Raw genomic sequence first — 19,109 nt, forward strand, 5'->3', positions numbered from 1 at the left:
AAACTACAGTTTGTTTCCTATATTGCAGCGGATCACGTGTAGCTTACAGTGTTTACGGACAAACTGTTTCCCTGATTGGAGAACCTGAGTCTAATGTTGTGGTGGAGGCAGTAGGTAAAGGCCATGATTGCAAGCAGTACCAGGAGGAAGCTGCCTCTGATGAACAGGGTAGCTTCAGGATACGAGGATTGCTACCAAAGGTAATTATTTTAAACTCTTTTTACATTTTGTCTTCATACTCGAAAATATCTAATTCCCAGAACTTCTTTCCACCAGTAATTCATACTCCTAATATTTGAAATCACTCATAATTCATAATGTTTTGCTGGTACAAAATATATATCACAGTCTCACCTCGACATACGACATATGCGACTTATGACAACCCGGACTTACAACGGTCATTGTCGTTATATTATATTAAAGTATTTTACATTATTTTTGAGTCCAGATGCTTGGTCGTAATGTCTAACAACGCCTTAAGACAGCTTCGGCTGGCACTCTGCCGCATGTGTACAGCATCCACGTTGTATCCCGCTCAGTTTGTGTATTAAAAAGGTAAAAGTTTTACAATTATTATCTGTACTGTGTATTATTTTTGTCGGTTCCACTTACGACTCAATCGACTTACAACCTGGTAGTCGGAACTGAACCCCGTCGTAAGTGGAGGAGAGACTGTATATATATATATACACAGTGAACCCTCACTTTACACGGTCAATTGAACCCACGGCGGCCCGCGTAAAGTGAGAAACGCGTAAAGTGAACAACATAACATATGGGATTAATTGAAATAGAGACCGGGCCGACCCCCAAACTCCACTTTTTCAGACACAATACTTACGTTGTAGTAAAAATAACTTCTTAATTTTATGATGGTATGCACACACAATTAATAATTAAGAGAAATATCAATAATATTAGGTTTTTTAACCCTTACATTAGTAGATAAGATGGCTGGGCACACGGGGATGGGGGGTTGGTTCCGAGGCAGAGGGCAGATTATTGGCCCTCACCTGTATCACTTGTATCACTATCCACCACAGAGGCTTGCAGGGCCTCTTTGTCAAACCCCTCAAAGTTCATATAAGTCCATATCCTCACTATCATTATCACTATCACTGACTTGGGCCGGCTGTGGTGGGTGGTGGGTGAAGAACTCGGTAATGTTTTGATGACTGGGCGACCTTGTGCGCACCCTGCTCGCGCCGCTCTCGGCGTAAAAGGGTACACACACCGCGGAAAGTGAGCATTCCGTGTTCGGCAGGGTACCGCGTAGACGTGGATACGCGTAAAGTGGGACCGCGTAAAGCGAAGGTTGACTGTACAGTGCATATTGTATACAGAATTGTATATTGTTTATTTATAATACAGAACAGTAATGTACGTGTACAGTGGTGTTTGCATAAATAAATAAAGCTCTGCGTCTGTCTGTGCAAGATGCATAGTTTAGGCTCTTTGAAATTATACTCCATTTCTCAGAAAAATTCCGGGATGAGAAATTTGTCTCTATACCTGGAAACCGCTCATTCCTGGAAGAGCTCTGTACCAATTATTCCAGCTAATGGGGATATCACTTATACAATGAAAATAGTAAAATAACAAAAGGTAAGAGTAAAAGGTAATCTATACCATACTGCCTAATCTCTTTGAAAAGTAGTGAAGCTTTGAAATTGAATGCTCAGATTTAGTTACAGGAGTTAATTTGAATGTTGCTAATTTATTTGCTCTTTTTCAGTGTCAGTATGAGCTGAGACTGAAGGCTGGAAGTGGCATTAATTTGCACGTTCAGCGAACCTTGCCAGCCACCCGTACAGTTCACACTGACAATGAAGATGTACGTGACTTGAAACTCATAGTGTTGCGGCCATTCAACCAGATGGATGTTGCTGCAAAGGTGGATACAGATCCCCAACACCTATCCTCTTTAGTGGCACATCTGTACCGTGAGGATCTTCCTGACTCTCCCATTCACACCATCAAACTGGGCCTTCATCCATACTTTATGTTACCTCCAATGACTGCAGACAGACGCACTTACTACATACGCTTGGAATCCAACCTACCCACTTCTCAGTATCAATTTACTATCCCAGAAATCACTTTTGTTGCTGATTCTGCATTTAAGCATGTGAACCTCAGTTTTAAGCCAGTATTAAGAGGTGTAGATGCAGAAATGAGTCAAGGAACAGTGGTGGGCTTTGCTATTGCTATTGTTTTAGTAACTATAGCTTTTAATTATGACAAAATGGGTCCAATGGTGGAAAAGGCTTCAGAGATAATAACTAGTTTCTCTGCACCCAGAGCAACTCAAAAATCTTCATCAGTTTCATCAGATATACCTGTCATTGAGGCAGTAAGGAAGAAGGTGAAATCAAGAAAAGTGTAGCAGTCAGATATGAGTAATACAGTACATATGAATGAGGGAGAATCAGGTACATATTTCCTTTGAAAAAAGGTATATTGCACTGCTTTAGTGGTATACTTATTATGTTTGTATATGAAGTTGGCAAAAATGAATTTGTTTAGTTTTGTTTGTACCCCTGTATTGTTTGATTTTCTGTATTAAGATTTATAAGATTCATATTTTTTATTATTAACCTAGATTTGTGAATATTGTCCAGCCATCAAAGTAGCATGCAGTATATGCTGAAAGTCATGATTGTATAAACTAAGAATTGAATACTGGATAAAGATGTTTTTGAAATTTGTTTGCCTTATTTAGTATAGATTTTATACTTTTAAATGTCTTTTTATAATCTGTCATTTTAGAATGACTTTGTGTAAGCCAGGGCCAAACCAAATCACTAACTAACTAACTCCCCTCATGAGTCATGACAACCATCACCCTCAAAAGGGAGGTTAAAAGGCAAAGTTGCTATAAAGCTGGAAGCCTGGTGAAACATTGTGTCACAGCTTGCAGCACAACACATACCCCAGCTGTCTTTCAGCTGCAAAATAGTTTGCAATACCACTCCTACACCCCAGCAAAATTTCTTGTCTCTCACCAGTCAGGTTGAAAGAATTGAGTTCCAGCCTTTTTTTTTTTCACGGGTTTGTGGGACTAGTCTTCCACTGTGCAAGTTTTTTTCTTTGGTCAAGACAGGATTTGTGCCTGCCTTTTCCCTTCAAGTGTTATGTAGGAACAGGCTAGTGCAGTCAGTTTTATATTTTTATACAATCTTTCATAGGTTGTGGAGAACCCCACCCTTGCTTTTAAGAGGAGTGCACTAATATAGTCTGAAGTAAAACTGACTAGGGGGGGCTTATTGTCTTTCCCCACTTGAGAATGTATTGGAGCTTAATAACTGGCTACTCCAGGTTAACACTCATGGGGTTTTCATACGCAAAATAATGTATGATATAAAACCACTTAAGGGTTTTCATACACAAAATTATGTATGATATAAAGCATCACTAGGGTTTTCATATGCAAAATAATGTATGATATAAAGCATTGCTTTAGGGTTTTCAAATGCAAATTTGCATATGAAGTAAAAAAAATGAAAAATATTATATTTGTGTATGCGCAAGACACATATTTGGCAATGTTGACGCGATATGGCAATTATGCAGACTGCCCTCCAAGGTTAAGTTACCACACCAGTCTCCCTCTGTGTTTCAACGATGCAGGACATAACCTTGATCCACATTTCCCACACACTTTCTTGTGGCTTGAGCCGATTTCTCGTTTATCACAGTGATTTCATTTATTCATAACAGTGTTGTGTGAGTTTTGAACCATGCCTCGTGTTGCTGGTGAGGGTGGAGGGATGGGAAAACATAAAAAGTGCAAGGAGATTGCACCACATAGTGATAGTGAGGTGCCTCCTGATGCCTTCTACTTGCACTTAAATATAGAAATAATTATTTTATGGTGAATAATTATATGAAACTGTTTGTAGACTATTTACAATGTTAATGCAACATATCCCACCTTTTTATCTCAAATAACAAGCTTGCTATGACTCATTATGTTCAATTATCTTCCGTGCGGTGCAGTCACGTGCGTCTTGCAAGAGAGCGCCTACCCATACCCAAGAGTGTTAAGGTGCTTCAGTGAGAGTAAGGTTCATTGCATTTTTTCCCCAAATTTGAACTACAAGACTACTCTGTTCGTTTGACTTTCGTGAACTGTAACCAAGAAGCACCCCTTGAGGGATACTTAGGTCATAAGAGCCTTAAGTTCCATTGCTCTCCTTAACATGTAAAAATTATCTAGCTTGTTTCACATGTAATTTAATATAACAGTATATAGCTTGCTATATATTTTGTGTTGCTGTTTTTGGCCTAGGAGTACTATTCTCATAGATAAGATTGTGTTGGTCAGATCTAGACTTGGAGCCTCCTGGAATTTTGGGTTTATAAAGCCATCATCAGCAGTTACATAATTTGGTTATTTTTGATGATGCATTTACTTGTCATGCATCTTTCTAGCTGTCCAGGGCTGCACCAAGGGGTTTGCATGGGGTAGGGGACTTCTAAGGTTAGTTCATGTGACTAAAATCAACTTGGTGGAGCAAAATTCCTGGAGAGGAATATGTTGCACAATACATAGCTGGAATTTCTTTCACCCTCCTCCCTTTTCACAGATTACTGCCAGAACACAAGTTGTTCTAAAATGGAAATTTAATCCCGAAAACCCTTAATATAACCGAGTCATTGAGGAACAGTTTATGTCCTTTCCACCTCCATGGGATGCCTCTGCTAAAGATGGAGTGAGGGTGTTGTACTATGAACTTAGTTTTTAGCCTAGAGATTTAGGGAACAGGTTGTATGGTGACCTGTGAAGCAAAGTAACTCATCAGGCTCCTAAATTTTGGGCAACCTTTACATTAAAGAACAATGATAGCTGCTGTGGAATAGATTACCCTTTGGATTAACCATGAACACCTTAGTTTGGAGTTACATTAGTCAAAATGGCCCCCAGCTGTGGTGGCACTGATATACAAATCATTCCTCAAGGGCTCTATAAAATAAAATTTTAGGATCCTTTCATTTTTATACATGAATTTCCATAGCATCTTATTCCTAGTAAGACCAATGTTATTAGATAAAATGTGACAATTCATATTGAATTTCATCATTCCATAAGTTGATGCTGAAGTGACTTTGGCTTTTCATTTTAGACATGTCTTCAGTAAAGTATAAAATTTCTGAACATATAAGCATTGTAATGAAAATTTGACTTGCACAAGATATACAGTATTGTCATTGTTAAATAAAAATGTCTCATTGTTTTTGTTTTTTACTTTTTCTAGTTATATTTTAAGTCATAAAAATATTGGTATGGAATTTATCAAATAAGTACTTGCAGCATTTTATTGGAAATATGCAATATATTGTTAAGAGTTCCATGGAATTACTTGTACTGTACTGTAATCTCAATGAATTTATATTGAAGATTTAGGGTAAATTTACAGTGACCTCCCCAGTCTTAAGTATATGAGGTCTGTCCAAAAAGAAACCGAACTTTAAAAAAAATAATAATTATTGCTATACTTACAACTTAATCAGACTTGTCTCCTTCAAAGTACTCCCCTCCACTGTTGATACACCTCTCCCAAAGTTTTTTTCTAGTTCTGGAACGTGTCCTGGAACGCGTTTTGAGGGATGGTGTGCAGGTCTCGTAGCGAATTTTCTTCTATCTCCTTATCGTTTGAAATCGGCGATCTTTCAGGATGCATTTCAACTTTAAAAAAAAAAAAAAGTCCACAGGGGCCAAATCCGGAGAGTAGGGCAGCTGGGGGACAATATTCGTCTCGTGCTTCGCCAAAAAGTCACGGATAAGGAGCGACGTGTGAGCAGGTGCATTGTCATGGTGCAGCATCCAGGTCTTGTTTGTCCACTCCTCAGGCCTCTTCCTTCGCACTGCCTCCCTCAAACGCTTCAGGACCACCAAGTAAAACTCTTTATTGACTGTCTGACCACGTGGAACAAACTCACAATGAATGACGCCCTTCCAATCAAAAAAGACGATAAACATCACCCACATTTGAGCGACTCTTGACGTCCAGATTTTGAATCGTCTTCGGTGGATGTTCTTCCCCTTTTGAAACGCTGGTACTATACATGACATTGCTTACGGCTCAAACAATCCTCCCCATAAGCCTGTTGCAACATTTGAAAAGTCTCCTTAAAAGTTTTTCCCAATTTGAAACAATTTCACACAAACACGTTGCTCTTCAAGATCCTTCATTGTTCAACTAGCAACAATTCACCAAGTGCACTCTAGCACGTGTAACTCAATGACTAATTGACATGGCGTGATGCGGCTAGTGTTAGACTAAAGGTCAAGGTCACTGCTACACAGTGCTCCCATTGTTAGCACGCATGCTCCGGCTCGTTGGCGTGCTATTTAAAAAGTTTGGTTTCTTTTTCGACAGACCTCGTAGATTTATTGTTACCATTTCCTTGACAAGCAGTGCAGGAACAAAGAGTTTTCATGTCTGTGGCAAATTAATAATATATTTCTAAATTAATTGATTAATTATTCCATAGTAAATGAGTTGTGTGGGTGGAGGGTATGGTATGGGTGGAGCTGTGAAGGGTGCGGTGTGAATGTGGGGAGAGACCACGTGGTCACATTCCAAGAGATCTCATGAGGTCAGGTCAGGTGGCAGTGGCCATGACAGTAGATTTTCCCTTTGATTTTCTTGTGTCCATTAGCACCTTGACCACCTACCTCACTTAGCTTACCCTCTTATCCCTCCCTCCCCCATCGAATGCCTTTTCTTCTCCCCCACCTTTCCTTCAGGGACTAGGTCTTCCCATTAGACGTCAGTTGCTCTCTGTATATACAGTAAAACCTTGTTAGGCGGACCCTGCTAAGGAGGATATCGCTTTAGCTGGACAAAATTATTTGCCCAAAAATAATACAAAAATTAAAATAATTCAACAATAAAAAAAAAAAAGGAAAAAATTGGTCCTCAGATGATATGTCCGCCTTGAGCTAAATTTTTAAGGGACCAAGGGGTCAACGCACGGGACATAAGTGCCCAAAAGTTATCAATTGTTTGTGGGAATATTATTTCATTCACTCTAGTAATGATTCAATGTTTATTTTATTATGTTAACGTAGGTAAATTCATGCTTTATATGAGTTGTTTATCATTGTGCTCGTCACCATTTTCAAATTAGACTACAGCTCCTCCCCGACTTAGGACCACCCGCACTTACTACTTGCCTCAGTCGTACCAAAATTTTGTCAAATTACGTATTTTCGAGACCCAACTTCAGTACACAGACAAAATTTTCGTTTGTAATTCACTTTAAATTGGCTGGCAAGCTTAAAAGTGAGAGTTTTGTGGTGCTGAGAAGAAAATGTGACGCCCATTTTAGATTTTCTATGTGTTATTTAAGCATTTTTGACTTAGAACCATTTCAACTTACGACCTAGATTTGGGTCCCTAACCCCGTCGTAAGTCGAGGAGGAGCTGTATAAGTTAATTGTATTTCTCCCCTACATATTTCAATTGTATGCCTGGCAATGGGAACCTGGTAATGAGGGAGTGAACGCTAGTTCAAGTATCGTCTGCAATTGTAGCTCTCCTCCCGCCCTGCCATATTTCACTAGATTTACTTTTTCTTTTAAACCTCTTCACCACTGATCGGCTCGTTAACCGCTTGTGCGATGAGTCACGTCTCTGATTACTTTTCCCTTTCTTTTATCCTCTTCACCATAAGATCGGCTCATTAGCCTCTTGGGCGATCGGTCACGTCTCTCTTACGCACTGTTGGCAAGTACTGGGCATGCACCGGCTCCTGAATGTACCTGAACCCGCTCCAATGTTGGTCAAGCCTTGTCTTGAAAAGCTCACACTCGGTGCCGTCACAACACTTTCTGGTAGGTTGTTCCAAGAGTTCACAACTCTCACTCTGAAAAAGTTTGCCCTCACAGTTTTCTGGACTTGCGGCTTCTTCAATCTTGAGCAGTGTCCCCTTGTGGGGCAAGCGTCCGCCAGCTCCAAGTAAGGACACTCGACTGAGTAGTGCCCCTTGAGATGCTTATACACCTCAATTAGGTCACCCCTTGCCCGTCTAGTATAAACTAGGCAAGTTCAGGAGCTCCAATCTCTCAGGGTAGCTGAGGTGCCGAAGGGCAGGCACCAGTCTGGTGGCCCTCTTTTGAACATTTTCAACCAACTGACAGTCCCTAGCATATCTCGGGGACCAGACGGGGTAACAGACCATCTACGTATCCGAACGACCTTCTTATAAGACCCAATAATTTATTTGCCTGATTTACCTTCTTCTCGCAATGGCCCGAGAACTTCAGCTCATTGTCAACATACACACCTAGGTCCTTCTCACATTCAGTCTCAAATAGTGCAGTTTCTTTATCCTGTTGGGACACATGATACGCCTCCTTACCGTTGGTATGCCCCAGGTGCATCCTCTTACACTTCATGACAAAGAATCTCAGCAGCCATTTCTTCGACCATTCTTGGAGCCCACAGAGGTCCTTCTGCAGCTCTTCACAGTCCGCTTGGTTCTTGATTTCCCAAAATAACTTGGGGTCATTGGCAAACATTTGTATGGAGGAGTGTACAATGTTAGGCATGTCATTTATGAAACAAACAAACAACAGCAGGCCCAATACACTGCCCTGTGGTACCCCACTTGTGACAGGTACAGTTGATGATTTCGTGCCATTAATCACCACACACTGCTTGCGGTCATGTAGAAAGTCTTCTATCCACGCTTTGACATTTCCCCGAATTCCGTACCTTTCCTGTTTGATTTTCAGCCTTTCATGGGGTACACTGTCGAGAGCCTTGGCAAAATCTAGGTAAATATTGTCGATATTACCACCCCGTTCCAGAATATGGGTCCAAATATCCAATACCTTGAGCAATTGTGTTAAGCAGGAGCACCCCGGCATAAAACCGTGTTGGCAATCCTTTACAAGGTTGTTTCGTAGTAAATGTTCCATCGCGGCATCTCTGATAATACTCTCAAGTACTTTACATATTATGCTGGTCAGGCTCACCGATCTATAGTTGTTCGTGGAGTGACGATCGCCCTTCTTGAGGATAAAAGGATAAAATTACAGGTAAAAAAGGATAAATAAAAGTTGTGTTCTATGATTACAATTGCCTGTACACTGTATAATTTGTTTTATAACAGTTTCCAAAAATGCAGTTGCAAATTAAACCTATACTGTACTATATATCTGCTTATTGTACTGTTATGTGAATAAAATATGCTTGCTAAAAAAAGCGAATGAAAAATAAAAAGGGTATCCTTTTACATAGCCTTATGCTGAGAATCATGAGACTTGCCCTCCCCCCCCCCCTCCCCTTTCCATGAACATACTGTATATACGCCACTGGCCACAAGTCCAGAAAACAGTGAGGGCAAACTTTATTGGAGTGAGAATTGTGAACTCTTGGAACAATCTGCCAGAGAGTGTTTTGACGGCACTGAGTGTGAGCTCTTTCAAAACCAGACTTTGGACATTTTCAGTCAACTGACAGTCCCTAGCATATCTCGGGGACCAGACAGGGTGAGAAGTACTCCAGACGGGGAAGCATTTTACTCTTGAACATCGTTACGAAGGATATCTTAACGACCTTCTTATAAAATCTAATAATTTAGTTGCTTGATTTGCCTTCTTCGCGCAATGGCCCGAGAACTTCTATTCATTGTCAACATAGTGAAGAAGTGGTGTTTATTAAAGAAGACTACAGTGCACAGGTGTGTTTCTGACCTGGTGGAAATCTACCTGCCTATTGTTTGTCTGTAGACTGATACCAATCGTAGGGGAATTACAAGAGACTGGCGGGACAGCCATTGGTAATTCGACAACACTTGTGAGATAACTAGGTTGACAACCCTTTATCCGAAATTCCGAAAACCGAAAAGCTCAGAAAACCAAAAGTTTTTTTTTGTGGGGCAATTTTTATTTATTTTTACTTTTTTTTTAACAGGGATTAGCCCACCCGGGCATAGATCACTGACCCACATCAGGGTCTGGGGGGCGAAAATGTAATAGTAATAATTATTATAATAATAATAATTATTCATAGTAAATAAAAATTTTAATAAAAATACACCAAAATAAAATAATATAACATTAATAATAGTAATCATAATAATAATAATAATAATAATAAAACAAAATTAATAAAAATAACAATAATACAGGAGTACTGTAATAATAAAATAATGATAATAATAATACCTGTACTAATAAAGAAATGCAAGAATGAAAAAAGATCAAAAGTGAGAAACACGACCTAGACCTATGAATTATTATTATTATTATTATTATTATATTTTTTATTATATTTTCGCCCCCCCAGGCCCTGATGTGGGTCAGTGATCTATGCCCGAGTGGGCTAATACACATAAAAAAAATTAATAATAATTCTGAAAACCGAAAAATTCCGAAATCCGAAATGCCTCTGGCCCCAAGGATTTCGGATAAGGGATTGTCAACCTGTACTGCTTTAGTACATACGACCCTAGCCGCTGGTAACAAGTGGTGGAAGTTGGGTAAGCGGGACTGTGTCTATAATACACCATTCACAGGGATATACAGTGTACGCAGTGATAGCAGAAGACAACTCTATACGCAACAGAGAGTAGCCAAATACTGTTCTTTTTTATTCTCTCTTTATTTTTTAAATAGGTGTAGATCTATACACAGTCTGCACCCCCCCCACAACAACAACAACAACCATGAGTATGATATGTGATTACTGCAGGGGGACGTCGGATATGGAGGATACAGGCCTGACTAATGCAACGTTTAGGAAGATACTAACTGCCGTAAAGCATGAAGGCTGTTGCTGGTATTGCCCTGACTGCATAGTCAAGGTGAATGAGGCGATTGTAAGCCATAAGGGAACGAGTTCTCTAGGGACGAAAATAGATGAAGCTGGAGCCCTGCTGGTTGCCAAACTAGAGCAAGTTGGGAAAAAGATCCTTGTTAAGACTGAGGAAGTAGCCGATAGAATGGAGGTGGTTGCTAAGAGGAGTTATGCCACGGGAGGGGGCGGAGAGTAATGCAGGATCAGAACAGGTTCTACAGCAGCTAGGGACTCTGAAGAAGTGTGTCGAAGAAATGAAAATTAACAGGCCTACTGTTAGGGGAGAGGAGGAACAACAGAAACGTTTCCAGGGCAGGAACAATGGACTGTAATAGTTTTTGGAGTCCCCGAGAGCCAAGGGAAGGGAACTGAGAGTAAGGTAGCACACGATAAAATGCAGTTTCAAAATATTTCTACAGAGGTTCTGAAGATTCCATCAATCCCTCAGGATGTGAGGAGGCTGGGACAAAAGCAGGGGGATAAGCCTCGCCCCCTCAGGATCACACTGGTGAGCGAGGAAGAGAAATGGCAGGTTATTCGGCAGGCAAAAAACTTAGCAAGGAGCGAGGCATTTCGGGGTGTATTCATTCACCCATATCGCATGATAATGCAGAGGGAACAGCACAAGAAGCTCCTGCAGGACTTGAAGCAGAAGAGGGAGGAGTCAAGGAGGAACGGGGCCGGGTGTACATGGGTTATATATAGGGGGAGGGTAGTGGAAGCAAGTGTGCCGACACAGGGCCAGGGGGCAGCAGTGCACCCTCCTCCTGCTCTATCCCCCACCTGGGAGGCGGCACCAGCTCCGCCTACTGTACTGGACAGGAGGCGAGCGCCGTGTAAACAATGACATTTCTAACCACACCCTGCAAAATACAGTGTACTTAGCAAATGCTGCAGCTTCTGAGAATGGGGGGGTGAGCGGGGTTGTAGTGGATTTCTCCCCTACAAACGCTGTTTGTCGCTGCGTAGCCGACCCCACGAATTCCACAGTGTGTGCCTCGTGGTCTAGGTCAACCAGCGCCGCCATACATCACGGAGCGGGGGTCAACTACTAAGCCATGCATACCCCCCGCTATTTAAGACCTGACCTCGTGGTGACCTGTCTCTTTCTACCTACACCAACCAGCCAGCAACACCTCCTCCTCCTCCGCCTGCCTGGTGGTCCTCGCTCCCGCCTGCGAGCATGGCGACCCACAAGCTGTCCTCCTCTGAGCACCCTCACCAACCAGCTCTCTTTACATCACGCTTGTAACCATGCTGCCTTCCCAGCACCAAGCTGCATTGTACATCCAATACAACATGTATACAGAGAGCACATTGTGAGTCTCCTTCCTCCATCACATACTGAGTGAACACAAACTACCATACCCCACAGGGTTACTACTAAGAGTGGAGACGTTACCGAGAACAAATTCTGGCTTGAATGTCATGTACACTAATACTGACACGTTTCTTGATAAGAGAGAGGAGTTTGAAATACTACTGAAAGTACACCAACCAGATATTGTAGGAGTTGTAGAACTGTTGTACAAGAACAGGAGAATCGATCCAGAGGAATTTGACTTCAGTATTGCTGGATATGACTCATTTACGAACCTTTCTCAAGAAACTTGCAAGAGGTGTGTGGTTATTTATGCTAGGCAAGACCTTAGAGCCAGCCAGGCGAGGGTACAGGGAGAGGATGTTTTTGAAGAGTCCAAGTGGTGTAGAAATAAAATAAAGGGAAGAGACTTACTTATTGTCAGGTGTATCTACAGATCCCCAAACTGTGGCCCACTAAATCAAAGGAACTTAAGAGCCTTAATAGACAACGCGGCGATGCTCAATCCTAGCCACCTCCTTATCATGGGGGACTTTAACTATGGCGACATCGACTGGAGAAACGAGTCCACCCCCCAAATGACTTGAATAACCCTGCTACTCTTTTTGTAGAAACTTTGAGAGATAATTTTCTGTTCCAACGTGTTAGAGACCCGACATATTACAGAGGGGAGTAAACACCCAAGCCACTTGACCTCATCATAACAAACGAGAAGGGTATGGTGGCCAAACTGGAACACCTTGCCCCAGTTGGCACCAGTCACCATATAGTGTTGTCATTCAGATTTAACTGTTACCTAGTTCAGGATAAGGCCAGGCCAAGGCGCAAATATTACAAGGGAAATTGCAACGGGATGAGGGAAGAGATGAGAGGTTGTGGGGTACGGGTTGTTTGGTTCACACTCAGGATGGGATGGAGAAAGGAAACTCACATTGTGCTCTCTGTATACATATTGTATTGGATGTACAGTGCAGCTTGGTGCTGGGAAGTGGCAGCATGGTTACAAGCGTGATGTAGAGTGAGCTGGTTGGTGAGGGTGCTCAGAGGAGGACCAGCTTGTGGGTCGCCATGCTCGCCGGCCGGAGAGAGGACCGCCAGGCAGGAGTGGAGGATGAGGTGTTGCTTGCTGCGGCTGTAGGTAGAAAGAGAGAGGTAGGTCACCACGAGGTCAGGTCTTATATAGCGGAGGTAGGCGTGGCTTAATAGTTGACCTCCGTCATGTAAGGCGGCGCTGGTTGACCTAGACCACGATGCATACACTGGGGAATTCGCGGGGTCGGCTACTCAGCGACAAGCGTTTGTAGGGGAGGAATCCACGACAAGGTATCAACTGTCCTGACTCATTAAAGCACAAGAACGCAGACACTACACTGGATATCATAACCAATAAAGTGACCCATTTGATCGATAAATATATACCGAAGACCAAACCCAGTGCCTCCTGGAAAACGAGGGGATCCCTACACATGAACCATGCGGCGGTTGACAGAATTAAGAAAGAAAAACAGAAATTCAAGATGTGGGTTGGGTCAAACGATGAGCAGGACAGGAGGATGTATGCAAGAGCCAGAAACCAAGCAAAGAGAGAGTGTAGAAGGGCTAAAATGGAGTTCCAGAGGTTGGTTGCAAGCGAGATCAAGTCAAACCCAAAGGCGTTTTACCGCTATGCAAAGTCGAAATTGAAAACACGAGTAGGAGTATCAGACCTGAGGCTTGAAGATGGTAGTTACGCAGATTCTAACCAGGATAAAGCTGAGGCATTGATCATCTTCTTTTCCTCAGTGTTCACAAGAGAGGATGCAATTAACCTTCCTGCGTTTGTGGACAGACGGTTCGACACAGCACTGACCCACATTGTGTTCACAGAAGAGGGTATTAGAAATAAACCGTCCAGGCTAAAGGTCCATAAGAGTCCCGGCCCTGACATGGTGCATCCTAGAGTGCTAAGAGAGTTGTGCAACGAGCTTGCCGAGCCCCTGAAGATCCTGTTTTGTAAATGCCTGGATGAACAAAAGGTCCCCAGTGAATGGAAAGTGGCTTATGTGAGTCTTATCTTCAAGAAGGGCGATCGTCACTCCACAACAAATATAGACCGGTGAGCCTGATCAGCATAATATGTAAAGTACTTGAGAGTATTATCAGAGATGCCGCAATGGAACATCTACTACGAAACAACCTTGTAAAGGATTGCCAACACGGTTTTATGCCGGGCGCTCCTGCTTAACACAATTGCTCAAGGTGTTGGATATTTGGACCCATATTCTGAAACGGGGCAGTAATATCGAAAATATTTACCTAGATTTTGCCAAGGCTTTCGACAATGTACCTCATGAAAGGCTGAAAATCAAACTGGAAGAGTACTGAATTCGGGGAAATGTCCTAGCGTGGATAGAAGACTTTCTACATGACAGCAAGTAGTGTGTGGTGATTAATGGCACGAAATCGTCATCCGTACGTCACAAGTGGGGTACCACAGGGCAGTGTATTGGGCCCGCTGTTGTTTGTTTGTTTCATAAATGACATGCCTAACGTTGTACATTCCTCCATACAAATGTTTGCCGATGAAGCCAAGTTATTTCGGGAAATGAAGAACCAAGCGGACTGTGAAGAGCTGCAGAAGGACCTCTGTGGGCTCCAAGAATGGTCGAAGAAATGGCTGCTAAGATTCAATGTCACGAAGTGTAAGAGGATGCACCTGGGGCGTACCAATGGTAAGGAGTGTAAGAGGATGCACCTGGGGACCGTACCAATGGTAAAAGGAGGCGTATCATATGTCCCAACGGGATGAAGAAACTGTCTAGATATCTAGTTGAGACAATGAACTTCAGTGACCTAGGACAGGACGTTGGGACATAGTACGTGTGTATGTCGTGACATTGAATCTCAGCAGCCAGCTGAAGTTCACAGTCCGGGCCATCATCGGCAAACATTTGTATGGAGGAGTGTACAACGTCAGGCATATCAATGAAACAAACAAACAACAGGCCCAATACACTACCCTGCGGTACCCCACTTGTTACAGGTACAGATGACGATTTCGTGCCATTAATCACCACACATTGCTTGCGGTCATGTAAGTCTTCTATCCACGCTAGGGAATTCCGTACCCTTCAGTTTGATTTTCATATCTAGACGATCCGTCCCTCGTAACGATCTTCAAGAGTGAAGTGCTTCCCCATGTGGAGTACTGTCACCCAGTCTGGTCCCTGAGATATGCTAGGGACTGTCAGTTGGTTGAAAATGTTCAAAGGAGGGCCACCAGACTGGTGCCTGCACTTCGGCACCTCAGCTACCATGAGAGATTGGAGCGCCCGAACTTGCCTAGCTTATACTACAGACGGGCAAGGGGTGACCTAGTTGAGGTGTATAAGCATCTCAGGGGGCACTACTCAGTCTAGTGTCCTTACCTGGAGCTGGTGGACGCTCGCCCCACAAGGGGTCACAGTTCAAGATTGAAGAAGCCGCAAGTCCAGAAAACTGTGAGGGCAAACTTTTTCGGAGTGAGGGTTGTAAACTCTTGGAACAATCTACCAGAAAGTGTTGTGACGGCACCGAGTGTGAGCTCTTTCAAGACAAGACTTGACCAACACTGGAGCGGGTTCAGGTACATTCAGGAGCCGGTGCATGCCCAGTATTTGCCAACAGTGCGTGACAGAGACGTTGTAGTGGATCCCTCCCCTACAAACGCTTTTGTCGCTGAGTAGCCGACCCCGCAAATTCCCCAGTGTATGCCTCGTCGTCTAGGTCAACCAGCGCCGCCTTACATCACGGAGGTCAACTATTAAGCCACGTCTACCTCCGCTATATAAGACCTGACCTCGTGGTGACCTCTCTCTTTCAACCTACAGCCAGTCTTCATGTAACACCACTTACTCTGCTCCTGCCTGGCGGCCCTCGCTCCCGCCGGCGAGCATGGCGACCCACAAGCTGGTCCTCCTCTGAGCACCCTCACCAACCAGCTCTCTCTACATCACGCTTGTAACCACGCTGCCACTTCCCAGCACCAAGCTGCATTGTACATCCAATACAACATGTATACAGAGAGCACTTTGTGAGTTTCTTTTCTCCATCCCATCCTGAGTGTGAACCCAAACAACTCGTACCCCACAACGTGACCGATCGCCAGGGCGTTTAGTTTGCCCAGGCGGCTAACGAGCCGATCTTTTGGTGAAGAGGATAAAAGAAAAGGAAAAGCAATCAGAGACGTGACCGATCGCTAACAAGCTGATCAGTGGCGAAGAGGATAAAAAAAAAATGAAAGAGGGAGGGTTGTAACTCCACCCTTGAAGTGTGAATTACTCGAAAGTGCTTGGGAAATTCGTTTTTAATTTTTCCTATGTGGTTATCAGCATATACCTAGATCACGCGCACCTACAGTGATTTACTTGCATATTTATATATATATATATATATATATATATATATATATATATATATATATATATATATATATATATATATATATATATATATATATATATATATATATATATATGTGTGTGTGTGTGTGTGTGTATTTGCAAATAAATTACTGCAGGTGCGCGTGATCCATGTATATGCTGATAACCACATGTTTTCTTTTTTCCTTGTGGTTATCATCATATTTCCTGTACACCCCAAGGCCCGTCTGGGAACCACATTTTTTTTCCCAGTAAACTAACAGCCGCTAGACAAAACTAAAATGATTCAATTTGAATGGAAATATATAATATAAATGTCTTTTGTGGAAATATTTGTAATTTAATGATATAGTGAATAAAATAATTTAAATATTTTACAAAACTATTGTATAAACATGCAGTAAATGTTGGTTTTGTATTTATCTTACGTAAGCTTCTGTTGTTATTGAGATAAAGGTGAACTAAGTGGTGTTTAACCGACCCGGTTTGGAAAGCTGAGTTGAGTGCTCGTATAAAGTTGTTACTGGGACGCTTATATATACAGAATATATTTATATAATCTCATCGAGTGTACAAAATAGTTCAGAGGTATGTGAGGTGAATTATAAGTACTGGTATATAAGATAACAAGGTTTTGGTCGTTGCATTTTGAACTGTGTTAGCGGACACCTTCTGGTAGTGGCAAATACTGAATGAAGGCTAGGTATTACCTATAGTTTCCATTATATTATCATTATGATCATCTGAGTCATATATATGTATATGTATTTATGTGTAATTGTCTTAATGTTGGAGAAAATGGTTAGCACCAGAAATATATTATGGAATTGAGCCAAAATTTCTGGAGATACTAATACCATGATCCTGAATACAAACGAGAATGCACAGAACATAAATGAGCCTGACCCAACCAACCTAACCAAAGAAACTTACCTAACTTTACCAGCATGTCTAACCTGGACCCCCTGGTATATCATGCAGAAAAAAAAATTACCATACTTTGATTTCTGGCATGGTGTAATTTAAAATTTTGGGCAATGTCTGGTGGATTTGGCATCCTGTGTACCGCTGGAAAGGCCGTGGGCTCGTAACACGCGTCTTGCCCACTGTGCCCACCGTTTCTGTGTGGATGTCGGTCACACTAGAATAACCCATTATAGTACATCCTTCTTTCCTCACACAGCCAAACTGTGTTTCCAGGTTACAGGCCAACTCGGCCCATATCCAACTTGGACTATCAAATACCAACTTGACCATCTCGGATAACCAACTCGGACCACTTAGGTTAACGAACTCTGACTAAAAAGTAAAAGTAAAAGTTTCCAAATTTTTTCATGAATGATAAAAATACAGTGATAAAAAGCAACGTAGACTATAAGGGAGAGGGGGGGGGAATTGATTTGTTGTTGTTTATCTTTCCATTCTATCTTATGAATATATTAATGTACATACGTGGAAGAGGTGATCTTTTTTCTTATATATATATATATATATATATATATATATATATATATATATATATATATATATATATATGTGCAAGTAAATCACTGTAGGTGCGCGTGATCTAGGTATATGCTGATAACCACAAGGAAAGAAGAAAACACGAAGTTCCCAAGCGCTTTCGTGTAATTCACAATTAAGATCATTTTACCTGGAGACTTGATCACGAGATCTGAAGTTGACGAGTTTCACAACAATTTAAATAATGAGTTACTTACTGCACAAAGGCAGAACATACCATACAGAAAACTTGGATCAAATAACAATGACCCCAAATGGATAAATAACTATTTAAAGATTATTACTGGCCAAAGGAAGGCTATAGGTTGGAGAATTAATCGTAAAGTTTACCTCCGAGATTAATATAAGGTATTGGCCAGTAGGGTTAAGACCGAGCTAAGAAATGCAAAGAGGAACAATGAACTGAAGGTAGCAAGGGAGGCGAAATTAAACCCCAAGCGATTCTTTCAAAAGTATCAAATAAAACACGAGACAAGATTGGACTGATACCGGCGAGCTAACTGATAACGACGGAGAAACAAGCAATAATCTGAATAGGTATTTTTCAACAGTTTTCACCACCGAAAATTTAAACATGTTAGCCGAGGAACTGACTATAAACAGAGATAGTGAAGAAAATAGATTAAGCGAGATAGTAGTGTCTAGTAACGATGTTAGTAAACAAATAGTAAGCTAGAGCCTAATAAGTCACCAGGTCCCGATCAGATAGTTGCCAGAGTATTAAAGGAATGTAAGGAAGAACTTAGTATGCCCTTAGCAAATTTGTTTAACATGTCATTAAAAACGGGTGTAGTGCCAGAATCCTGGATAGCGAATGTGATACCGATTTTCAAGAACGGAGATAGATCACTATCCTGTAACTACTGTCCAATCAGTTTAACATCAATTGTAGGCAAATTGCTGGAAGCAATAATTTCAAACCCTATTCAAAATCACCTGAAGAAGCACAAGTTATGAATGTGAATCATGGTTCATGGTTCTACTAACATAAACTCATAAATTTCGTCCTTTATTCAAACTGAACCCTCGGTATTCACTCATTCACAC

At 41.8% G+C, this 19,109-nt stretch overlaps 2 protein-coding genes across 2 annotated transcripts in view; both read left to right on the top strand.

Annotated features, from left to right (window-relative positions):
- The window catches only part of LOC121879508 (nodal modulator 1-like), a 44,143-nt gene extending 38,903 nt beyond the window's left edge, over window positions 1–5,240 (top strand). Inside the window, exons 11-12 of the mRNA XM_042386166.1 lie at window positions 29–200; window positions 1,739–5,240. Coding sequence (XP_042242100.1) covers window positions 29–200; window positions 1,739–2,389 — 823 coding nt within the window. The 3' untranslated portion in view covers window positions 2,390–5,240. The remainder of the gene's footprint in view (window positions 1–28; window positions 201–1,738) is intronic.
- An 11,764-nt stretch (window positions 5,241–17,004) lies between these two features.
- The window catches only part of LOC121879502 (mRNA-capping enzyme-like), a 63,792-nt gene continuing 61,687 nt past the window's right edge, over window positions 17,005–19,109 (top strand). Inside the window, exon 1 of the mRNA XM_042386145.1 lies at window positions 17,005–17,126. The gene's annotated coding sequence lies outside the window, so the exon portion shown is untranslated. The remainder of the gene's footprint in view (window positions 17,127–19,109) is intronic.

Source organism: Homarus americanus, unplaced genomic scaffold (assembly GCF_018991925.1).
Source record: "Homarus americanus isolate GMGI-L3 unplaced genomic scaffold, GMGI_Hamer_2.0 scaffold32340, whole genome shotgun sequence".
Classification (NCBI taxonomy): Eukaryota; Metazoa; Arthropoda; class Malacostraca; order Decapoda; family Nephropidae; genus Homarus; species Homarus americanus.